Raw genomic sequence first — 25,882 nt, 5'->3', positions numbered from 1 at the left:
GTTGCGGAACACAGGCTCCGGACACACAGGCTCAGCGGCCATGGCTCACGGGCCCAGCCGCTCCGCAGCATGTGGGATCTTCCCGGACCAGGGCACGAACCCGTGTCCCCTGCATCGGCAGGCGGACTGTCAACCACTGCGCCACCAGGGAAGCCTTAATACAAGATTTTAAGGGAACTGGAAGTGGAGCCTGGGAGCCTTGACATTAGGAATGAAGTCGAACCTGGATCTGGAGCCGGGTGGAACCAAGTCAGTCAGCCCCACCTGTGCTGCCATTTGGGGAGCCTCAGCCTGTCCACCCAGGGTGTCATCAATCTGGCTGTGGTGGGCAACCAGGACCCACAGCCCCACCCCCTGTGGAGCCTTCAGTGGCCCAGTGCCAGGCTATGGGCAAACCCCTCCCCCAGGTGTTTCAAGAGTCCCACCTTCTCCAGGGGCACCTCCAGCCTCAACAGCACAGGGCCCTTGAGGCCAGACAGCATATGGCCAGTTTGGCCAAGGAGAGGTACAGAATGGGCCAAGCTCCACTGTTCAGATGCAGAGGCTCCCTAGGTCTCAGCCATTTGGATTAGTCCCACTGGCTCCCGTGGTCCGCCAGCCAGCTGTGCTTCAGCCCCATGGCCCTCCCCTGACAAGTACAAAGGTGACTGCTCAGCTGGCCAGAATGCAGATCAGTGGTGCTGTGGCCCCAGCGCCTCCCGCTCTGGGTCTAGCCTATGGTCCGCCAACACCACTTGCCTCAACCTCAGGAAGTTTCCCTAACACCGGTCTGCATGGCTCCTACCCTCAGGGCCAGGCCTCTCCCCTTAGCCAGGCCCAGGGTCATCCTGGGGCCCAGCCTTCCCAGCAATCTGTCCCACCACAGGCCTCCAGCTTCATATCCCAGCTTCAGGGGGTCCTTGAATGCCTCTGATGACTGGCCCACTCCTGCCTGCACAGAGTTTGGGGGGGCCCCCAGGGAGCGAGCCCAACCATGTGTCCTCACCTCCTCAAGCTCTGCCCTCTGGCACCCAAATGACTGGGCTCCCAGGACCACCACCACCTATGCACTCCTCCCAGCAGCCAGGCTACCAGTTGCAACAAAATGGTTCCTTTGGACCAGCCCAGGGCCCTCAGCCCAATTATGGAAGTCCCTACCCAGGAGCAGACACTTTGGGCAGCCAGCCAGAAACACCTCAACTATTGCCTCCTAAGCGCCTGTACCCTGATGCCATCCCGAGCCCTATTCAGGTTGCTGAGGATGACAGGAACAACCAGGGTTCAGAGCCAATGGTTGCTGGTGTATGGGGCCAGGTGCCACCCTTAGTCAACACCAACTTCCTGGTGAGAGACCAAGGAAATGCAAGCCCCCGATATATCCGATGCACATCCTATAATATCCCTTGCACATCTGAAGTGTCTAGCAGGCTCAGGAGCCCCTGGCAGCTGTCATCAAGTTGCTGGCAAGCCTGCCCCAAGAGGAGGCTTCACCATATATTGCTGACCACTGGGAACCTGGTCCTTCGTGCTGCAATCGCTGCAAAGCATACATGTGCCCCTTCATGCAGTTCATTGAGGGAGGGAGGCGTTTCCAGTGCTGCTTTTGCAGCTGTATCAACGATGTTCCCCCCCAGTATTTTCAACATCCGGATCGTAATGGCAAATGTGTGGATGCTTATGACCGTCCTGAGCTATCCCTGGGCTCTTATGAATTCTTGGCCACTGTAGATTGCTGCAAGAACAGTAAGTTCCCCAGCCCTCCTGCCTTATCTTCATGACTGATGTCTCCTACAATGGCATCAGGAGTGGTCTTGTTAGGCTCCTCTGTGAGGAGCTCAAGTCACTGTTAGACTTTCTGCCTAGGGAGGGCAGAGCAGAAAAGTCAGCAATTCACGTTGGCTTTGTCACCTATAGTAAGGTGCTCTGCTTCTACAATGTGAAGAGCTCACTGGCCCAGCCACAGATGATGGTTGTATCTGATGTGGGTGATATGTTTGTGCCACTGCTGGATGGCTTCCTGGTCAACGTCAATGAGTCTCGGGCAGTCATCACCGGCTTATTGGATCAGATTCCAGAAACGTTTGCAGACACAAGGGAGACGGAGACAGTATTTGCTCCTGTTATCCAGGCTGGCGTGGAGGCTCTGAAGGCTGCTGAGTGTGCAGGGAAGCTATTTCTGTTCCACACCTCCCTGCCCATCGCAGAGGTCCCAGGGAAACTGAAGAACAGAGACGACAGGAAGTTGATCAACACAGACAAGGAGGAGACTCTGTTACAGCCTCAGACAGGTGCCTGTCAGACACTGGCCAAAGAGTGTGTGGCCCAAAGCTGCTGTGTAGACCTCTTCCTCTTCCCCAGCCAGTATGTGGAAGTGGCCATGCTCTCTGTCATACCCCAGCTAAGTGGTGGCTCTGTCCATAAATATGCTTGCTTTCAGGTGGAGAATGACCAGGAATAGTTCCTTAGTGACCTGGTCAGAATGTACAGAAGGTCACTGGCTTTGATGCTGTAAAGAGGGTCCCCACAAGCACTGGTATCCGTGCTGTAGATTTCTTTGGGGCTTTCTACATGAGCAACACAAAAGATGTGGAGCTGGCTGGGCTGGATGGGGACGAGACGGTGACTGTGGAGTTCAAGCACGACGACCGGCTCAATGAAGAGAGTGGAGCCCTCCTGCAGTGTGCCCTGCTCTACACCAGCTGCGCAGGGCAGTGATGGCTCCGCATCCACAACCTGGCCCTCAACTGCTGCATCCAGCTGGCTGATCTGTACTGAAACTGTGAGACTGACGTGCTCATCAACTACATGGCCAAGTCTGCATACCGGGGCCTCCTGAACAGCCCTGTGAAAATTATTTGTGACACTCTCATCACTCAGTGTGTCCAGATCTTGGCCTGTTACAGAAAGAACTGTGCCAGCCCCTGCTCTGTGGGACAGTTGATCCTTCTTGAGTACATGAAGCTACTCCCAGTTTACCTGAACTCTCTGTTGAAGAGTGACGTCCTGCAGCCTGGAGCTGAAGTCACTACTGATGACCGTGCCTGTGTCCGACAGCTAGTTACCTCCACGGACATGGCTGAGACCAACGTCTTCTTCTATCCTCAGCTCCTACCATTAACCAAGTCTCCCCATTGAGAATACCACTGAACCACAGGCAGTTCGGGCATCTGAAGAGCATCTAAACAACGGGGATATATATTGGGTTGGCCAAAAAGTTCGTTCGTTTTTCATAACATCTTATGGAAAAACTTGAACAAACTTTCTGGCCAACCCAATATTTGCTGGAGAATAGGCTCAACCTCTTCCTCTGCGTGGAACAAGTGTCCAGCAGGGTGTTGTCCAGAGGCTCTTCGGCGTCTCCTCCTTCAGTCAGATCACCAGTGGCTGGAGCATTCTGCCAGTTCTGGATAATCTGCTGTCCAAGGTGCGAGGCCTCATTGATAGTTTGAGGGCACAGAGATGACGGTACCTGAAGCTTATCATGGTGAAATAAGAGGACAAGCTGGAGATGCTGTTCAAACACTTCCCAGTAGAAGACAAGAGCCTGGGCGGGGGAGGATCCGACGTGGACCCTGTCTGTCATATGCACACAAACACTTCCCAGTAGAAGACAAGAGCCTGGGCGGGGGAGAATCCGACGTGGACCCTGTCTGTCATATGCACACAAACACTTCCCAGTAGAAGACAAGAGCCTGAGCGGGGGAGAATCCGACGTGGACCCTGTCTGTCATATGCACACAAACACTTCCCAGTAGAAGACAAGAGCCTGGGCGGGGGAGAATCCGACGTGGACCCTGTCTGTCATATGCACACAAACACGTCCCAGTAGAAGACAAGAGCCTGGGCGGGGGAGGATCCGACGTGGACCCTGTCTGTCATATGCACAAGGAGATTTGGCAGCTACCAAGCTATAGTAAGTGGGTAAACAGCATAGGGTCCAGGCCAGCTTCCAGAAGATACCCCAGGACAGCAGAGAAATTGGGACAGTTCCATATCTTATAAGTTATGTAAGTTGACCTCAGTCTCTTCGGAGGAAGAGGGAAGAATAAGGAGACACCTTTTTTCTGGGCTCAAGTATCCTACCACTCTATCACATCCTGCTGTTGGAAGGTGCCCCTATTCCCTCACTTTACCCTCCTTTTTCTAACTAATCCTGTCATAATGAATGGAGTTTCTCAGTTCACTGTATATGATTTGGTGCTGGAGGATTTGGAGCCACCCAGACCCTCGCAATATTATGTGTCCCTTTGGACCAGCCTCCAAGAAGAGAAGGGCAGGCGGGAAGGAGTAGGGATCCCAGGGGGAGGGGCTGCTAATTCATCTCAGTGTAATCAACTTCCTCTATTAGGGATAAACATACATACAGGTGCACAGGAGTCAGGTATAGACCATACACAGTAGACAGAAAAGGGGTCAGTCTTCTAGGGCCTGGAAGTCACTAGCCAACTCAAGAGTCACTAAGGGTGGTTGACTAGCTTTCTTGCTCTGCTTCCACTGTTCTTTCTCTCTCCTGCAATGATTGGTGACCGCTTGGTGGACAGAGGAACATCATCAGAGATGAATGAGCTTGGGAACAGAGTTGTAAAGTGTATTAACACCTGGGAGAGGTATCAGCCTCCTTTCCAGCTGGAGAGGCCCCAGCACTGGATGGTTCTGTAGGGAGCCTGGCCATCAACTTGCAGTACCTCACAGAGCCAGCCCGCATCCCACTCTGAGCTGCTGCTGGAAACACTGCTCTCCAAGCTGGGGGCTGCTGGGGAGAGAGGCAGAGGTGGCTAGTCTCTCCTGCCAGGACACCACTCAGGCTTTCGTACTGACAGAGTGGCTGACGGTTATCTCCCAACCTGACCTGGCTGCGGCCGGACAAGGGCTAGGCTCGATGGTGGCCAGGCTTGCCTGCTCCCAGCCTGGGATACCCCTGCTCTGGACCTCTCATTTCTCTTCATTAGTTTATTTTTCAATGCACCTTTAATTTGCAAAGAAATAAACTAAGATGTAGGGAATTCCCTGGTGGTCCAGTGGTTGGGACTCCACGCTTTCACTGCCGTGGGCCTGGGTTCAATCCCTGGTCAGGGAACTAAGATCCTGGAAGCCATACGAAGCAGCCAAAAAAATAAAATAAAATGTAAAAAAATTTTTTTAAGAAAATTGACTGTTCAGGAAAAAAAAACCCAAACCCCTAGTTAGAGCTTTTCCTCATACCGTACTGTGGAAGAGACAGCTAACTCGCCCCTTGTATATATTCTCCGTAAGTTCCCATTGGTAATAGACTCTCTCAGTTTTAGCTGGGTACAAGGCTACCCAGCTACAGTCCACATTCCCAATCTCTCTTGCAGCAAAAGGTAACCATGTGAGGAATTTGGGCCAATAGGAAGTGAATAGAAATGATGAGTACCAGGGCTGGATTACATCCTTTAAAACAGCAATTGCTTTCCCTCACTTCTCTTTCCTTCTGCCTGTGGCCTAGAACATAGATGTGATTGAAGATGCTAACTGAAGACAACATCCTCAAAGACTGCAAGACAACAGAGAAGATACCTCATAACCTACCTGCCCAGGACTACCTGTCTATCTCCAGACTTCACAAAGAGAAATCATTTCCATCTTGTTTATTTAAATGTCACATTTATAGCAACAAAAACAAATAAATCAGAAAACAATATTGAGACTTTTGCTTCCAAGTTGGAGGTAATATGTAGAGGCAAGCCATCACTTTCACAGAAAAACTACATAAAACTAAACAGATTACTCAAAACAAGAAGTAGTTTTAAAGACAATGAAGAATTGTTTTCCATGCAAAGAGAACAAGATGACCCAAAATTCCGAAGAGGGAAAAGCCTTTCCTTACTGAGCTGAAATTGCTAGTCATTTTCTCTCCTCGTGGTACTTGCAGAGTTTGAACAGGAACTGATCATAACTGGACTTGCCAAAGGCAGAGAAACTCTACCAAGAGAAAGAAAAACCAACAGAGTCTATAACAGCTATATAGGTTAGTATGAAGAGTCACAGAAAAGTGACCAGTTTTCTGCATAGGACGTTTACTAAGTGCTGGAGAAGCTGGGGAGATGGACTAGAAAGGTGACTTGAAATCAACCACAGTCTTACAATGCTTAAGAGGTAAAGTCATACCAGAGGGAGGGGCCTACCACAAACACACAATGGATCTCATCCTTGAGACACTGTACTCACTAGAGTGAACTGAATCTACCTAAAAACTCAGCCCAGGACTTCCCTGGTGATGCAGTGGTTAGGAATCCGCCTGCCAATGCAGGGGACACGGGTTCAATCCCTGGTCCGGGAAGATCACACATGCCATGGACCAATTAAGCCCGTGTGCCACAACTACTGAGCCTGCACTCTAGAGCCCGCAAGCCACAACTACTGAGCCCATGTGCCACAACAACCGAAGCCCGCGTGCCTAGAGCCTGTGCTCCGCAACAAGAGAAGCCACCGCAATGAGAAACCCGCGCACTGCAATGAAGAGTAGCCCCCACTCACCACAACCAGAAAAAGCCCGTGCACAGCAACGAAGACCCAACGCAGCCAAAAATAAACAAATAAATTTATTAAAAAAAAAAAAAAAACTCAGCCCAGCCCACCCAGCTCAATCCCTGGTTAGATGGAGGTGCTCAGGCCCTTGCCATATCTAAAATAGCAAAAGGCAAAAATAACACTGACTTTAATCTCTGCAGGTTTTTTTTTTTTTTTGGCAGTACGCGGGCCTCTCACTGCTGTGGCCTCTCCCGTTGCGGAGCACAGGCTCCGGATACACAGGCTCAGTGGCCATGGCTCACGGGCCCAGCCGCTCCGTGGCATGTGGGATCCTCCCGGACCGGGGCACGAACCCGCGTCCCCTGCATCGGCAGGCGGACTCTCAACCACTGCGCCACCAGGGAAGCCCTCTGCAGGTCTTTTATTCACAGTGTCCAGCAATCAATCAAAAAATCCTGCTTTCCCAAGAGGCTGGGAGAGAAAATAGGAGTATGACTGAAAAAGAGAAGGCACGGTATACAGTAGTCTACAGTCACCTTATATTTCAGTACTGCTAGTCTTGGGAAATCTCTCACCCCTTGATCCCTCCCTTTAATTTCATGTCCTCAGAAGTGTAGATTCCTGTTAAAGTTTTTTAACATTTCTAAAACTGCAAGAATAATTTTCAGACATCAAAGACTCCCCTAGGAACCCAGAGCCCCCTTTTTACCAAAGAGCTCAAAATCATCATAATCATCTCATTCTTTTCACTCATTCAACAAATATTTCATTTCTATTTATATGTCAAGATCTGTACAAGGTATTTGACCATACAAATAAGAGACAGTCCTTTTTCAAGTCTTCAAGAATTCTGCATTTTTTAAGAGAAAAAACATGCAAAGATCAACATGATTTTTGAGATAAAAGAATAAAGAGGGCTTCTCTGGTGGCGCAGTGGTTGAGAGTCCGCCTGCCGATGCAGGGGACATGGGTTCGTGCCCCGGTCCGGGAAGATCCCACATGCGGCAGAGCGGCTAGGCCCGTGAGCCATGGCCACTGAGCCTGTGCGTCCAGAGCCTGTGCTCCGCAACGGGAGAGGCCACAACAGTGAGAGGCCTGCATACCGCAACAAAAAAACAAATTAAAAAAAGAATAAAGAAACTATTTTAAGGGATACTGTCTAAAGGGATTTATATATAAATGCAGAGGATGAAAAATGCACACAAAGTGAGAAGCATTTCTATTACAAGCAATTCTCAAGTTGTCTCACTTTTCTTCTTCACATTATTAATGACAAAACCAAGGAAAATTTAAGCTACTTGTCCAGTCACAAGAAAGTTAGATTCAAAGTCAGGACGAGAATCCAAGTCTCTACATTTTCCATTTGTTACCATTTCTTAGTCATATTCCTGAGATTTTCTATGAATCAAATTTTCTTTTAATTATTTCAGAGATAATACAACTTAAAATGATTGTTTTAAAATTATCAGTGGCTTAAAATTAGAATTTAAACTCAAACTTCGTGCTCATTTTTGCTATTTCATATAATTAGCTATTTTTGCTATTCATATTATCAGCTATACATGGATTGAGATAAATGGTTATATGAGTTTCGTTTCCCCTGCTAAAAAAATGTCTGTTTTTAGGAAACCAGAATGAACGCTAATTAACTTAGCTGCCCTGGAAATAACCTGCTTCCTTTGCCTACATACAAAGCCACAATTGTACGGGAGGCGATAAAGATATTATCCTTTAGCATGAACAGCAGAGGTCTCCAACAGATACTTCTATCACAGTCTTCTGTCCATTTTAACACTGGGTTGTCTTTTTCGGTTTTGGCCGTGCTGCAGGGCGGCTTGTGGGACCTTAGTTCCCCGACCAGGCATTGAACTGAGGCCACGGAAGTGAAAGCGCCAAGTCCTAACACTGGATCGCCAGGGAACCTCCTTGGGTTGTCTTTTTATTGTTGAGTTATAAGAGTGCTTTATACATTCCAGATAACAAGTTTCTTATCTGCTATATGATTTTCAAACATTTTCTCATTCTGTGGATTGTCATTTCACTTTCTTCATGGTGTCCTTTGAAATACAAGCTTGTAATTTTGATCTAGTACAATTTATCTACTTTTTCTTTGGTTGCTTATACTTTTGGAGTCATAGCCAAAAAAGCACTGCCTGATCAAAGTCTATAAAGGTTTATACCTATGTTTTTTCCTAAGAATTTTATAGCTGTAACTCTTATATTTAGGTCTTTGGTCCATTTCGAGTAATTTTTCTGTATGTGGTATAAGGCAGGGATCCAAGCTAGTTCTTTTACATGTGGACGTCCAGTTCCCCCCACACCATTTTTTTTAAAAAGGTCATTCTTTCCCCCCCTTGAATTATCTACTCTTGTAAAAAAAATCAACTGACTATAAATGTAGGGGTTTATTTCTGGACTCTCAATTATATTCCACTGATCTCCAACTTTGTTCTTCTTTTTCAAGACTTGGTCTATTCTGGGTCCCTTACATTTTCATATGAATTTTAGGATCAGCTTGTAAATATCACCAAAAAAACCAACTGGGATTTCAATGAGTTGCACTGAATTTGTAGATTAATCTTAATATTAAGTCTTTCAATCCCTGAACATCGGATGTCTTTGCATTTATTTAAATCTTTTTTGATTTCTTTCAAAATGTTTTGTAGTTTTCAGTGTACAAGTCTTGCACTTTTTCTATTGCATTTTTTTCTAATCATTTAATTCTTTTTGATGCTATTGTGTGCAGAAGTTGTGCTTTGATGACATTAGGGTAATCACTCTATATGCTAAGGTCATAAACATTTTCTTTTATATGCTATAGCTTTATATTTTTTGATGTTCACATATGAATATCTAACAACCTAGGACTGATTTTTACAGAGTGGTGTGAAGTTGGGATCTATTTTTTTTTCCATACTACTTGTCTCAGCACCACTTAATAAAAAGGCAATCCATTCCCCACTGATTTGAAATGCCACCACCCTTATCTATCAAATTCCATATTCATAGTGTACTCTTTCTGGGTTTTCTATTCTGCTCCATTTATATACTATCTGATCAAAATCTACTGCCTAAATAACTGTAGTTTTATGGCAAGTCTTATTATCTAATAAAGATGACTACTCCCATCTAATTTTTCTTCAAAACTGCCTTGGCTCTTCTTGGCCCTTTGCTTTTGCACATGCATTTTAGAATCAATTTGTCAAGAAAGAATAAGAGAGAGGGAGGGAGAAAAACAGAAGAGAAAAACACTTGGAGGGTAGGATTTTAACTGGAACTGCATCGTCTTAAAGATCAATTTGAGGAAACTGACACTTGTAACACATTTTCACCTGTGAATTTTAGGAACCCAAGCTGACTCTGTGTAACATTATATTTTGAGATAGTGGTTTTATTCATTTAAAGATACGGTTTGGGGCTTCCCTGGTGGCACAGTGGTTGAGAGTCCGCCTGCCGATGCAGGGGACGCGGGTTCGTGCCCCGGTCCGGGAAGATCCCACATGCCGCGGAGCGGCTGGGCCCGTGAGCCATGGCCACTGAGACTGCGCGTCCGGAGCCTGTGCTCCGCAACGGGAGAGGCCACAACAGTGAGAGGCCCACGTACCGCAAAAAAATAATAATAATAAATAAATAAATAAAATAAAAATTTTTTAAAAAGATACGGTTTGGATCACTTAAGTGGTGGTTCACTGCATTTTAGAAATCAGAAAAAAAATTTTAATCTTTAAACCTCCTTTATTTTACAAAATGATATTCTGATTTTATACACATGCGCGCGCACACACACACAAACACACACATCTTCTGAGTGAGCAATCTCATTTCTAGGCATTTATCCTAACAAAAAAACCCAAAAGTGTTAAGAGAAGTACAAAGGGCTCATATATCAGAAATACTGAGAAAAGTCTAAACATTATGCATGAGGATTGGTTAAATAAATTACGCTATGTATCTGTACTATATAATTTATGCACCCTTTAAAAGAATGATGTTTGTGGGGGAGGGGCTATATAGGGGTAAGGAGAAAAAGAGTTATTATGGGATTACATGAAATCATGTGTGTGAAACTTTTTTCTTTTTTTGGCCATGCTGCACAGTTTGCAGGATCTTAGTTCCCACACCAAAAATTGAACCCGTGCCCTCAGCAGTGAAAGCACAGAGTCTTAGCCATTGGACTGCCAGGGAATTCCCCTGTGTGAAACTTTTGAAAATTGTAAAGCACTGTAGAATTTACAGAATCTTTCATTCAACCAAAAGAAAGAAAATACATTGTAGGGACTTCCCTGGTGGTCCAGTGGTTAAAAATCCGCCTTCAAGTGCAGGGGACGTGGGTTCGATCCCTGGTCGGGGAACTAAGATCCCACATGCCGCAGGGCAACTAAGCCCATGCCACAACTACTGAGCTTGCATGCTGCAACCAGAGAGCCCGCACACTCTGGAGCCGGTGCACCACAACTAGAGAGAAGCCTGTGCCGCAACAAAGGATCCCGCATGCTGCAACGAAGACCCCGCGTGCCGCAATGAAGACCCAACAAAGCCAAATAAATAGGTAAATAATGTTTTTAAAAATACATTGTAAAAAAATGATGTTTGTCTCTACTGACTGATGATATTATATTCATGATACTAAGAGAAAAAAACTGTAAAATAGATGTAGTACGATCTCTTTTATGTAAAATTGTAACCCACTCCCTCTCACATTTGTGTGTGTATATATATATATATATACACACACACACACATACACACATTTATATGTATATATATACACACACACATATATAAATACATGGCAGGATATATATCCAAATGTTACAGTATTTATCTCCAGGTTATAGAATTTCAGGAGATAAAGCTGACCCTTGAACAATGCTGCAGTTAATCTCAGTATAATTCATAGTTGGCCCTCCGTATCCAAGGTTCCTCCACATCCACGGATTCAACCAACCACAGACTGTGCAGTACTGTAGTATTTACTACTGAATAATATCTGCATAAAAGTGAACTGGTGCAGTTCAGACCTGAGTTGTTCAAGGGTCAACTGAATTTATTTTCTTCATAATTTAAGAAATATTTCATATTTCTTCATTTATTTCATATTTCTTCATATTTTAATTTAATTTCTTAATTTATTTTCTTTAAACATTAACATATTTAATGTTCTGCAAGTATGGTATTTTTCCAACTCCTATATTTTCATATAAAATAGTATGTAAAGTATGTTGACTTTACAAGAGAAACACTACATCTGTTCATTTTAAATCTTATTGAAAGTATGCAAATTTTCAAGAAATACTTCTTTATAAAACGAAAAAATTTAGAACTTTTAAGTATATGAACTATTGTAAAGAGTGTAACACAGGTGCTAGTCTACTTAAGGGCAAACTCTCCCCACTGAAATTTTAAATCCCCACGAGAGAGGGTTGTTGGGTTCATTTTGGCATAGGTGCCTACTGCTGTGCCAGTCAGTTATGACCCAGGAAATCGGTCATATTGCACAGATGTGACCACCAGGGACCCACCCCTGGTATAAGGGAGTATTCCCAGAGAAGGGAGACTGATGCAAACTGGGTTGCCTTTCCAGTTCATGTCAACTACAAAGCCAGAGAGGAGGGCACGGTGTTACAGGCCTAGAACATGTTAGAGGTGGAATATAGCTCAGAAAAAGACGTGGAATTTGTGGCAGAACTGCACTGGTACGCCAATCTCCTATTACATCCGTCTGTCATACCTTGATGCTTATCTAGAGATAGGGAAGTGCTACAGAGCTGTGAGTGGCAAGTGAAAATAATAACTCCTGTGCAGAACATCACTGCCCAGAGTGCACAGGATGACACTGACTGAAATCCTGCAGTGCATATATACTTGGAGGTCTGCATTTTTGAGTTTTCAGTAGGAATATGGTAATGTCAAAATATAGGTTTGTTTCACAGCTGGCTTTGGAAGCACTCCTTAGTCCATTCCATACGAGATACTTACCCACAAAAATTCGGGAACTTATCCTGATTGCAAGAAAAAATGTGGACTCCCAACTTTTCAAAATTTGCCTGCCAAGAAAATGAAGACACTTCTGGAAATATATGTTCAGAGTGTGGCACAGCTTGTGTGATGGGCATGAAGCTCCAAACTATTTTCTCTAGTATGAGTGGTAGGCAGTAGTGAGAGGCTAGTACATTTCAGTAAAATTCCAAGAAAAGATCAGCCTCTATAATCAACTCTCAAGAGATGAAATCTATTGTCATCCCTAATATCTAATTTAAAATCCTCAAAAATCACCAGTAAGTTCTGAATTGCCAAATCCAGTGACATGATAGAGTAAGATAAAGAATACAACCCAGGCTCTATTAACTTCCTAACTGGGTCAGTTATTTAAATGATTTGGAATTCAGTCTTATTTGTAAAATGGAGATAGTATTCACCTACCAAGGGCCCTGTGAAGATCAGATAGGTTAAAAGGCTGGGAGAGGCCCTGGCCACAGTAAATGATACCTATTACCATTATTATTCTTGGTTTCTGACCACCAAGATGTTGCTTACACTGCTTAAAGAAACACCCTCGGGCTTCCCTGGTGGCGTGGCGGTTAAGAATCTGCCTGCCAATGCAAGGGATACAGGTTTGAGCCCTGGTCTGGGAAGACCCCACATACCGCGGAGCTACTAAGCCTGTGAGCCACAACTACTGAGCCTGCGCTCTAGAGCCCCTGAGCCACAACTACTGAGCCTGTGTGCCACAACTACTGTGCACAGCAATGAAGGCCCAACACAGCCAAAAATAAATAATAAATAAATAATTAAATACATAATTTCTCTTTAAAAAAAAAAAAGAAACACCCTCCGTTTCCTTGGGCTTTCACACACCACTTGCCAACACTTCTGTTCTTTCTCAACCAAACTTCTGCAGCAGTGGTGTGTGTTTGTGCTTGCCTTCTCCCAAGAACACTGATTCCCCAATATTACATCCTTAGTGCCTCCTCTTCTTGCTTAATGCCCTCTTCTATCTACTTTACCAATTCCCATGGCTTTAACTACCACCCATTCATTCCTTCAACTAAGATTTCCTGAGTTCCTATTACATACCAGGCACAATTCAAACAGTAAAACCTCAGATGTTTGCTGAAGGGGCTGACTTATTAGGCAGCAAGAGGCTTATTTAGAATAATTCAAAACCACCACATTTGACAGGTCAGTACTTCATCTGTACAGTAGTTTCTAAAGCTTTCCAAGTCATAAAAATTGTTGAATATTTTCCCCGACCTCAATATGTATTATTTGGAGTAAGGCTGGATCACAACCATAGTCTCAGTATAACTGCATATTTCACTGTACTTAGAAATTATCAGAAAGCTGGGACTTCCCTGGTGGTCCATTGGTTAAGAATCTGCCTTCCAATGCAGGGGATGCAGGTTCGATCCCTGGTCGGGGAACTAAGATCTCACACGCAGTGGGGCAACTAAACCCGCACACCGCAACTACTGAGCCTGCGCACCACAACTAGAGAGAAGCCCCTGCGCCGCCAGCGAAGAGCCCTTGCGCAGCAATGAAAGATCCCGCGTGCTGCAACTAAGACCTGGTGTAGCCAAATAAATAAATAAATATTTCTAAAAATAATAATAATAAAAATAAATAAAAATGAGCCACCACCACAGGGGTTATCTCAATCCTTTAGGGTCTTAGAGTATACATGTATTTTTTCTACAATCAGAAGCAAAAATTATTTTAAAACAAAAGGAAAAATTGCCACCTTAACCTTCATAATGGGTCTTGAAGGTAGTCTTAAAGACAACAAATGTTAAGCTAAATTTTCTGAGCTTAAATCAGTCAAGAGCAAAAGGCTTACTTGCTTAATGGGTTTAATGGGTCACAAATTACAAATTATATTACAGAAGCCTTCTTAGAAGCTATTCAGAAGGCAACTGGCTGTTGAGGCCACAAACCATGTATTTAATCAAATAAGACACACCCACTCAGAATGCAAACACAGCCTCTACCCATCCTCTCAATTGCCTATTCTGCCAATAAACACTGCTTCTTTCTTTCAAAAATGGAATCTGGGGCTTCCCTGGTGGCGCAGTGGTTGAGAGTCCGCCTGCCGATGTAGGGGACGCGGGTTCGTGCCCCGGTCTGGGAGGATCCCACGTGCCGCGGAGCGGCTGGGCCCGTGAGCCATGGCCGCTGGGCCTGTGCGTCCTGAGCCTGTGCTCTGCAGCGGGAGAGGCCGCGACAGTGAGAGGCCCGCGTACCGCAAAAAAAAAAAAAAAAAAAAAAAAGAAAAATGGAATCTGATTGAATCTCAACCAATTAACTACTCGTTCAGAACACTATGAAGTTTCTGGGGCACCTAGTCCAACCTTAAAAAGTGGGCAAGTCTGCATTCCCTGAATATCCAAGTTCTAAAATACTATATTAAGAATACAGTGGTTTATATATTAAACACGGGTCTCATTTCCCAAGAATTTTTATTAAAGAGAATTCCTGAGTACCTCAAATGACTCTGGAATCTTTCACATCCAACTAGTAAGACTTGAAATGTTCTTCCCCTTGGAACAAAAAGCATTTGAAACAAAAATCTAGTCCCACGAGTTGTAAACAGTTAACAGCATTATTTTTGCAAAGCTTTGAGGTCTTTGGATGTCTCATCAGGCCCTGAAAAACTTGAACAGGTATACTGGCCATTCTAGTTACTCCTCCAGTTCCTCTGTCATAACTAACTTCTCCTTTTCCCAGGTAATGTTTCCTCTCAGTGGAAACAAAAGCCTAGTCGCTACTTAGTAAACCACCGCTCATTAGTTATTCATTTGCCTTCTTCTAAGTATAAGAAACAAAACCAGCACTTTGTTCTTTCTACTTTTCTTATCATTTAAATAAGAACATAACTTGTACCCCAATTCCTCCTTAAGAATCTTATTTATTCTGGCAGCTAGAAGGCTATCATCCTTCTAATATCTCATTAAAACTATTCCTAAAGGGAAGAATCTTAGGTCCAAACTCTCTCCAAGGCAGATAATTTTTTTCTTCCATATTTGTTAGCTAATTAAGGAAGGTTAAATGTGTGAACAAATCTCAAAAGTTCTTTAAAGAAATGGAAGACCAAAAGAAAGTAATGTTAACAAGGGGCTTTAAACGTAGAAACCAACTGTATTATATTTCAGGTGCAACCAAAATATGCCGTTTATTTAATCAAATGTTAAATCCACAGTAATAAACTCTTGGTAATTAAGATCACTGAATACTCCAAATCGCTGCTGAGAAAATTTCCTGCAAAGCCTCTAGAGGTCTTTAAAAATAGGATAGAATCATCTATCAAGATTAGCTTTAATAAAGTCCTACAAATAGAAAAGGGAATGAATTACATAAACCCTCAAAGGTTCCTTCTAGCTCTAATTCTGCCAAAGCTTCCAATTCTCTTTCTGTTTCCTTAATACTAATTGCCACCTGTTACCTCAAGAAAGGCTGACCCGCTTCTCTCACTCCTCTGAATGGCAGGGAGGAAAAACTACCATTTCTCTTCCTTGTGAAAACTCTATCTACCGTCATCATTAAAAAACAGTAATGTCTACACCCATAAGGATGGCTACCGTAAAGAAAAAACCTAATTCTCCTGCGATGTCTCTCCTTTACTCTCACACTACCTTGCCACTAACACTTCTGACCAGATGTTTGGGAGGTGGGGGGTACACACCACTAAGCAATACTGTGACATCAGCTGGGCGTCCTACATTGTTTTTTCCTTTTTTTAAAAATTGAAGTATATAGTTAATTTACAACGTGGTGTTAGTTTCAAGTGTAGGTGTCCTACAATTTAACTTACTTCTATCGCTATCTACCTGGAGATAGCGGCAGATCCCACAGGTAAGGGCTCAGTCCCACAAGACTGCCTCCACCTCAACTTCAGATGCCAATCTCAAGTCCAGGTTGTCACCTGTGCTTCTGACCAACCAGAGGTTCCTGGGACTCTCTCTTCGTAGAGCAGCTCACAGAACTCAGAAAAATTGTTTACTTACTGTTTACCAGTTTATTATAAAGGATCCAGATGAACACCCAGATGGAAGAGATATGTAGGGCAGGGAAAGTGGGGAGGGTCACGGAGCTTCCAGCTGTGCCACTCTCCCAGCATCTCCACGTTGTCAGCAGCCCAGAAGCTCTCTAAACCCAGTACTTTGGGGACTTTTATGGAGGCTTCATCATGCAGGCATGATTGATCATTAACTCCATTTCCAGCCTCTCTCCCCTCTCTGGAGAACTGGGAGGTGGGGCTGAGAAATCCAAGCTTCTATTCATGGCTTGGTCTTTCTGGTGACCCCATCCAGGAGCCCACCAAGAGTCAGCTCATTAGAACTGAAGATGTTTCTATTGTCTAGGAAATGTCAAGGGATGTAGGAGCTCTGTGTCAGAAACTGGAGGTCAAAGACGAAACATTAGGACAAAAGATGCTCCTAGTGCTCTTATCACTTAGGAAACTACACAGGTTTTAGGAGCTCTATGCCAGCAGCAGAGGAAGTTATATACATATTTTTTTTGTCCCTATAATCTCACAGCTACTATCAAAAAAAAAAAAAGAAAAGAACAATTGTTGGTGAGACTGTAGAGAAACGGGAACCCTTGTGCACTACTGATAGAAATGTAAAATGGTACAGCCACTGTGTAAACAGTACGGTGTTACCTCAAAAAATTAAAAATACAATTACCACATGATCGAGCAGTTCCACTGCTAGGTATATACCCAAAAGAATTCATGGTCTAAGAGATATTTGTACATCCATGTTGATAGTGTCATTATTCACAACAACTGAAACAGGGAAGCAATCTAAGTGTACACTGACACATGAATGGCTAAGCAAAATGTGGTATATACATACAATGGAATATTATTCAGCCTTAAAAAGGAGGTAAATTCTGATACATGCTACAACATGCATGACCCATGAGGATGTTATGCTAAAGGAAATAAAGTCAGTCACAAAAAGACAAGTACTTTTACTTATATGAGGTACTTACGGTAGTCAAATTCCTAGAGACAGAAAGCAGAATGGTAGTTGCCAGGGACTGAGAGGAGGGGAGAATGCAGAGATACTGTTTAACGGGTACAGAGTTTCAGTTTTACACGATGAAAAGAGTTATGGAGATGGATGGTATTGATGGCTGCACAACATTATGAATGTATTTAATTCCACTGAATTGTACACTTAAAAATGGTTAAGATGGGGCTTCCCTGGTGGTGCAGTAGTTGAGAGTCTGCCTGAGGATGCAGGGGACGCAGGTTCGTGCCCCGGTCCGGGAGGATCCCACATGCCGCGGAGCGGCTGGGCCCATGAGCCATGGCCGCTGAGCCTGCCCGTCCAGAGCCTGTGCTCCGCGGCGGGAGGGGCCCCAGCAGTGAGAGGCCCGCGTACCGCAAAAAAAAAAAAAAGAAAGAAAAAAAAATGGTTAAGATGGTAAATTTTATGTTATGTGTATTTTACCACACACACACACACACACACACACACACACACACACACAAAATTTGGGAAAAAAAAACCCAGAAAACAAAACCAAACAGTAATGTCTGATTGTTTCATAACATCCTTTCTACCACAGGAGCTATTTACTCAAACTCTAAACCCAAATCCAACAAAGAGGCAAGCATATAGACTCCTGAGAAAGTAGAGGGATCTTAGAAGTTTCTAACTTCTCTTCTGTTCGTTAAAAGGCAAATGGTGGTATATGTGAGGAAATGAACTTATATCCTGGGTTTAAAAACCCTGTTACAGGGCTTCCCTGGTGGCACAGTGGTTAAGAATCTGCCTGCCAGTGCAGGGGACATGGGTCCAGGAAGATCCCACATGCCACAGAGCAACTAAGCCCATGTGCCACAACTACTGAGCCTGCGCTCTAGAGCCCGCAAGCCACAACTACTGAAGCCCGCCCGCCTAGAGCCGGTGCTCCACAACAAGAGAAGCCACGGCAATAAGAAGCCCGCGCACGGTAACAAAGAGTAGCCCCTGCTCGCCACAACTAAAGAAGTCTTGTGTGCAGCAACCAAGACCCAACGCAGCCAAAAATAAATAAGTTTATTAAGAAAAAACAAAACAAAACCCTGTTACACTGTATTTTAGAAAAGGCAAGACACACGCCTGTGCACTTGACATCTTATGTGCATTTTTACGGCATAATTGGCAATATTTCCCCCAGAAACTGGGGAAAAATACACAGGGCTTGGAGCACTAGCACATCACTTTAATCGAAACAAAAACAACTTTAAAAAATATTTTAAAGATACTCTTGCTCTTATGAAGTTTCTTTTGCTTAAGGAAAAAGAAACGGGGGAAAAAAACACCCCACAGACAATAGTCCTCTTATAGTGTAAAAGCTACATACCTAAAGTCTTTGTTTTAAAAAGACTCCCGAGAAATTGTTTTCTAGAAGGGATACTGCACCCCTAAACATTCTTTAGGGCATTCCACCAGACCATTCTTCCAAATGCCACCATTGTGGCTTGAGTGAATTTTTTCACTAAAATATATTAGAAAAAGTCAGGCAGATTTTCCAGTTATACAGATTTTTAAATTTCATGCTAGCAACTTGATATTTCTTCATCTTATCAGTCAGCAATCTCTGAAGAAATGTCATGCCCACCAATGCTAAACTGTTCAGGATTATGGGAGGGAGAAATCTGATTTACTACTAACTCAGAACATAAGTGTGTTAAATGAAAAGAGCACTTAAACACAAAGCACCTCTATCGTGTGGACACCTTGCTCTTGATTTCCTTCTCCCTCTTAAAAATCATAACGCACTCATTGGCCTGCAATGTATTTTCTAACTCCCACCATGAGGTTTCCCTTTTACAATTTATACAACAATTTTGTCTTATTAGCCATTTACACTGCTGGGAAAACAACTTCTTCTATGGCTTACAATGAGCTGATTCTTATCACTTCCTGTCTCACACAATTATTTCTTCAAAAATGAAAACAAATTTTTTGAATCTGTATATTATGTTGCCTTACACCTTACAACTTCAGGGGAGGTCAAGTCTCTTTTATGTATTTCCCCCCAACTCTTGTGGTCTTAATATCTCAACCTGACCCGGAGAAATGCTTTACTTTCTGTTTCACACCAAACAGTAACAGGCCTGTCTCTCCTATCTACTGACCGAGGGAGAAGGCTGCCAGATATTTATGGTAATGCCAAATTACAACAGTCACATTTCCTGCCGTGGGGAACGGACTATTTGTGAAAAAAAAAAGGATTTCCTTAATTTCTTAAAGAGATTTATAAGTACCAAAGTCAACTGCAGACGTCTCAACACTCTCTTCCACCAACACTGACCTTGCATCTTTTTAACCAGCTCATCGTTAAAAAGACATTTCAGCATAATAGCTGTCAGTCCAGAGAACGTGAAGCTTGATGATAATTACTGCCTTGAATTCAGAACTTTTCAAAACATTTCAGAACTGCCTGGACTGGGTTGGTGATTCAGCCTTGGTGAATTAGTACAGACTCATCACATGTCACCACCAGGCTAAACCATCCCCTTGTGAGATAGCACTCTTGCTCAAGGGGTCAGCAGGACCACCTAACTCAACCTGGAGCCCGAGATGGGGGTCTCACCTCGGGCCAAGACCGTAACGCTTTTTAGGCTCTGGACCGGGTTCACTGCCAGACTTGTGGTCCAAGGCCTTACTTGTAGACGGGGGTAGGTACGTGGTAGGAAAAGACTGGGTGTTTCCGCCTGGTACCACCTCCTAACTTGCTTTGCCTCCTGAGGATCCTAAATGTGGTTTTCCCTGGAGGGCTTCAGAGCTCTAGGAGGAAGCAACCACCCGAAGGCCACAGGAGGGAGGCTCGGGGGAATCCTCCTGGGGTCCGAGGGGGCACTCCCTGCCTCTCCTGGAGGGCAGACCCCACTTCTGGCGGGATCGGGTAGAGGAAGTAGAGCCCAACCTCCGGGGAGAGGTGAGGAAGACCTCAGGCACGGAGAGACTGGGGAGCCCCAGCGCCGCCCTTGAGCCTTCCGGCCCGGGGCAGGCCCAGTCAGTGCCCGGACACTGCCACCAGCACACCTGAGCCGCGCCCGGCCCCGCGGACAGTCACCGCGACCCCGCCCGGCCCCGCCGCCTCTCCGCAAGGGCGCCAGCCCGCGGGGTCCCGGCCCACCGCCCCCAGCCCGGCCCGGCCGCCTGGTCCCACAGTACCTGGCCGGCAGCGGCGGCGGCAGTAGCGGTGCTGATCCTCACGTACCCGTTGCGCACCTCCCCGTTCGCCACGCAGTCGTTCGCCCGCACCGGGCGACGGCAGCAGCACCCTCCGGGCTCCGTCCGCATCGTCCCGGCAGCACTAGGCGCAAGGCAGGATCCGTAAGCAGCGGCCGAGGCGGCAGCGGCTCCAAGTCCCCCTCCGCACCCCTCCAACCTCCCCGAAACCGGAAATGGCTGCACGCCGCCGCCAATTCCCTGCCGGGCCGTCACATGGGGGCGGGACCCACTCCCCCATGAAGCCGCGGATCGCCGTAGGCTGGGCCCGGGAGCTGGAGACCAGGCGGGGCGCGCAAGAGTGTCGTGAGCCTGAGGACTGCTGACCAATCTGGAGGAGGAGGAGGCGGACCCCAGGCTCCTACCTGTCCAATGACGGGATGGAATAAAACGGCCCGCGGGTGTCAAGGGGGTTTTCTGAAGCGACCTTTGGACCTGGGACCAGGTCTCTAGAGCGGGTTCCCTCTTCTGGACAGGTGGCACCCTCTCTACCCTTGCCTCCCGGGAAGTTCTCGGGTTTGAATCCCAGCCCTTAATTTAATTAGCTAATTCTTCTGTGGGTTTTTATAGTAAGCCTTTTTCGACATTCCTTCACCATTCTTCAATATGCATCATACATGACCACATTTTAAGTAATGATTCGGGTGTCTCTTTGCCCTTCACATCTGTCCCTATCAGGGTTTTCTGTACAACTTCCTTTTAAGAACACTTCCTTGAAAAACAAGAAACCTGGTTGTTCCAGCTCTGACAGTAACCAGAAGCTAAACCTTGAGTGTTTAACCACTTTAGGAGCCAAATTCTTTAAAATGGAGTTAATACTTCCTGCTTCATAGACTCATTGCAAGAATTACATTAATAAGCCATTTTGCACCTATCACAATACCTGGCTCATATTAGAAGCATAAGGTATACATATTATTTTTCATCTCTTTAGCTCTATATTCCCATAGTTATTAGAAAGAGAAGAAATGGATTTACATTGTAGCAAGAAACTTTTGGTTACCCATAAGGAATTTAGTGTCGGGGCTTCCCTGGTGGCGCAGTGGTTGAGAGTCCGCCTGCCGATGCAGGGGACACGGGTTCGTGCCCCGGTCCGGGAGGATCCCACATGCCGCGGAGCTGCTGGGCCCATGAGCCATGGCCGCTGAGCCTGCGCGTCTGGAGCCTGTGCTCCGTCAACAGGAGAGGCCACAACAGTGAGAGGCCCGCGTACAGAAAAAAAAAAAAAGAATTTAGTGTCATGTTTAAGAGTATGGACTCTGGAGTCAGTCTGGGTTTGAATACTGGCTGTGCCACCTAGAGGGGTGGGATAGGGAGGGTGGGAGGGAGACCCAAGAGGGAGGAGATACGGGGAGGTATGTATATGTATAGCTGATTCGCTTTGTTATAAAGCAGAAGCTGACACACTATTGTAAAGCAATTATACTCCAATAAAAATGTTTAAATAAATAAATAAAGTATACAACAATAAAAGGCTGACCAAAGGCTGGAATGATTAGGCAACAGGAGTTCTGGTGAGGAAGGCTGGTTGACAGTGACAAGTCTAGACTTTCTATACAGGAAGTTTTCAGGGCAGGAATCTGGTTGGAAGCACGGGTAACGGATTTAACTGGGGCTTAGACAGTGAGCTGAATGAAGCTAGGGAAGGCCTGGGAGGAAGATGTGGAATGAGCTTGATCTTGAAGGATGAGCAGTATTTGGAGAGCCGGAAATTGAGAAGGAAGGGGTGGGTGATCCTGGGAGAGGGAACCTTTGGAAGCTTAGGTATAGAGGCTGGAAACAGCAATGCCTTACTGGAGAGTGAGAGTTAAGGAGCCTGGCTAGATTAAGGAATCCTGCTAGGCAATCCCTCCCTCCAGAGGGTAGGACACCAGGGCCTTGTCTTGTTCTGCCACTTACTCACCATATGTGGTCTTGTACAAGTCATGCAACATCAACCTTGGCTTCCTCACGCATCTTACGAAGTTAATACCTGTACTACTTACCTCACAAAGTTTTTGTGAACATGAATGATATAATACATAAATGATCTGATGATCTTGTACACCATTGCTAAATCACAAAAGGGATGCCTCAGAAGGCAGTAGGAAACACCCCAGACTCCATGTACACAGGAAAACAACTCCTTCCAGAGGCATAAGCTGCCTTATCATCATTTTACTGAGTTCATGTGTAAAGTTCTGTGCAAGGCACCAGGCTTACAATTCTTCTCTTCCTCCAAGATTGCTCAAACCTCTTCAGCTGTGAAACCTTTCTTGAACTCCAACCTCTAGGCAAAATCAGTCACTTTCTTCTCTGTGAACTTTATACACACCTGTGTAGGCATATGTCCCATTGCTTTGGTATTCTTTATTTTGAGAGGGAGGTCACACAATGATTAGAAGCAAGAGCTCTGTAGTCAGACAGGATTGGAGCCCCACCTCCAGCACTTAGAAGCTTTGTGACTTAACCTCTTTGTGACTCAGTTCCTTCATCTGTAAATTGGGACATATCTCATAGAATTATGAGAATTAAATAAGAAAAGCATTTAGTACCAGGGCCTGTCACATAATATTCAATAAGTGCTGGCGATGATTAGTTCATTAGAATAAATGAACTACTTGTTAAATGAATGAATGATTGAAGACATTAATACCCCAACTAGACAGAGAGCAGGCTCCGTGAATTCAGGGGATTGTCTAATTCCTCTTGGTGTTCTCAGCACCTACCATAGTGCCTGAAACATAGTAAGTGCCCAATAAATGTTTTTTTTGTTTTTTTTTGGTTTTTTTGCAGTATGCAGGCCTCTCACTGTTGCGGCCTCTCCCGCTGCGGAGCACAGGCTCCGGACGCACAGGCTCAGCGGCCATGGCTCACGGGCCCAGCCGCTCCGCGGCATGTGGGATCTTCCCGGACCGGGGCACGAACCTGTGTCCCCTGCATCGGCAGGCGGACTCTCAACCACTGCGCCACCAGGGAAGCCCCCAATAAATGTTTGATCAGTGAATAAATGGATGAATGAATGAAAATCCGGCCCTGCCTCCAAGGAGCCTTCTATCACATGGAGACTGTGAATTGAATTAAGGTTGTTTTGATTGCAGATAAGCCAATATTAGAAAACTTAATCAAGAAAGTTATATTTTATACACTACCAAATGTAAAATAGATAGCTAGTGGGAAGCAGCCGCATAGCACAGGGAGATCAGCTCGGTGCTTTGTGACCACCTAGAGGGGTGAGATAGGGAGGGTGGGAGAGAGATGCAAGAGGGAGGAGATATGGGGATATATGTATATGTATAGCTGATTCACTTTGTTTTAAACCAGAAACTAACACACCATTGTAAAGCAATTATATTCCAATAAAGATGTTTTTAAAAAAAAAGAGAGAGTTATATATATTTATTGTCACTCTCCTCAAGATAGGTAAGTGTTGGGACCCAGAAAAGAATCCCAAACCTCAGCAACAGAAAATTATAGACCTTCCCCCTAGAACCAGCTCACTTCTGAGGCTTAGCGGTCAGCCACCTACAACTTTCACATTCCCTAGGTAAAGCTTATAAATTCCCAGGAAACAGAAATTTGATTGGCCCAGCTTAAGGTGAGATATCTAATGCTTGACCAATCAATGATAGTCAAAGCCCAAGGTCAAGCTGCTATAGGTGAGGAATCAGTTACAGAGAAGGAGGATTCACGGTGGAGAAGGAAGGAACAACCCTATCATTGCCCACTACAAGGAATGGAATGGAAAGGACAAATAACAATTGCTTGGAATCAGTATTAAAGGAGGAGGCTTCCAGTATAGTATTTTTTTAAAGGGCCATGCAGGACTGCAGCCTAGGAAGAGAAATAAAGCGAGAGAAACTATACAGCCAGAGGAGCAGCTGGCCTGCGCTGTCAAATAGGGGTCTTGGTTGCATGCAGCACAAGTTAATGCTGCCTGACTTGCACAGATGGGAATTCACTGGAAGGTTATTAGCAGCTCAGAGACCTGGCTAAAGGCTGGGGGGCCAGGCTTAGAAAAACTCAGGAGTGAGCGGAGATCCAGAGGGCTAGGCAGCAAGGACCTTAGCGAGGGTTTGTGGCAGAAACTGGTGAGCGCACCACCATCAAAATAAATGAGCTCTAACCAGCCCTTCCATCCTTGAGTCACTTGCCCGAGAGTCAGTCATGGGAGAGAGTATCTGATTGGCTGACTTTAGGTCACATTGGTCCATGGGGGTGGGTGGCAAACAAAGAAAAGGGTGTGATACCTTCATCTTTCATGGTGGAAGGTGCCTAACAGGATCCACCTCTCCAAAAGAGGACACAAAATGAGCAGAGGACTTTCCCAAAAGGAAACTGAGGACCTCATAGAAAAAGGGAACAAACACTGGGCAGGCGAAAATGGCCAATGTCCAATAGTAGTTAAAATGACAATAGAATCATAAGGTAGAAAGGGCCCTCCAGAAGAAATCTGCTTTGGTACAAAACCCAGGGCTGGACAACTCAGAGCTGTGTCGATCTGATCCTGACTCTAAGAGCATCACTTGGTCTTCCCTTTCCAAACCTTTCATGCTTCATTCAATCAGTTATCTCTTTTGGACTTCCCTGGTGGAGCAGTGGTTAAGAATCTGCCTGCCAATGCAGAGGACACAGGTTTGAGCCCTGGTCCAGGAACATCCCACATGCCGCGGAGAAACTAAGCCCATGTGCCACAACTACTGAGCCTGCACTCTAGAGCCTGCAAGCCACAACTACTAAGCCTGCAAGCCACAACTACTGAGGCCCGTGTGCCTAGAGCCAGTGCTCCACAACAAGAGAAGCCACCGCAATGAGAAGCCCAGGCACCGCAACAAAGAGTAGCCCCCGCTCACCACAACTAGAGAAAGCCCGCACGCAGCAATGAAGACCCAATGCAGCCAAAAATTAATTAATTAACTAATTAATTTTTAAAAAATCTGTTATCTCTTTGGTCAATCATTCAACAAATAGTTTTTTCTGGGCATCATTCTAGGTATTGCAAATACAATGATAAGCAGGTAGAAACATGGTCTCTGCTCTTGTGGATCTTACAATCTATTTTTTTTAAGATTTATTTATTTATTTAATTTATTTTTGGCTGTGTCGGGTCTTAGTTGCAGCACGTGGGATCTTTCGTTATGTCATGCGGGCTCTTCGTTGTGGTGCGCGGGCTTCTCTCTAGTTGTGGCGTGTGGGTT

The 25,882-nt window shown here is 45.1% G+C and overlaps 1 protein-coding gene and 1 pseudogene across 6 annotated transcripts in view; one reads left to right on the top strand and one right to left on the bottom strand.

Moving 5' to 3' along the window:
* Positions 1 to 20,866, bottom strand: part of SPTLC2 (serine palmitoyltransferase long chain base subunit 2) — a 116,336-nt gene extending 95,470 nt beyond the window's left edge. For 5 of the 6 annotated variants that reach the window (XM_060127154.1, XM_060127336.1, XM_060127425.1 and 2 more), the window contains exon 1: positions 20,649 to 20,866. In XM_060127154.1, coding sequence (XP_059983137.1) covers positions 20,649 to 20,777 — 129 coding nt within the window. In that variant the 5' untranslated portion in view covers positions 20,778 to 20,866. The remainder of the gene's footprint in view (positions 1 to 20,648) is intronic. The other variant, XM_060127254.1, reaches the window with a different exon arrangement.
* LOC132519875 (protein transport protein Sec24C-like) lies at positions 650 to 3,586 on the top strand (annotated as a pseudogene).
* Positions 20,867 to 25,882: the final 5,016 nt, after the last annotated feature.

The sequence above is a fragment of the Lagenorhynchus albirostris genome, chromosome 1, assembly GCF_949774975.1.
Source record: "Lagenorhynchus albirostris chromosome 1, mLagAlb1.1, whole genome shotgun sequence".
Lineage (NCBI taxonomy): Eukaryota > Metazoa > Chordata > Mammalia > Artiodactyla > Delphinidae > Lagenorhynchus > Lagenorhynchus albirostris.
The sequence above is the reverse complement of the archived record's forward strand: the minus strand, read 5'-3'. Positions and strand labels throughout refer to the sequence as shown.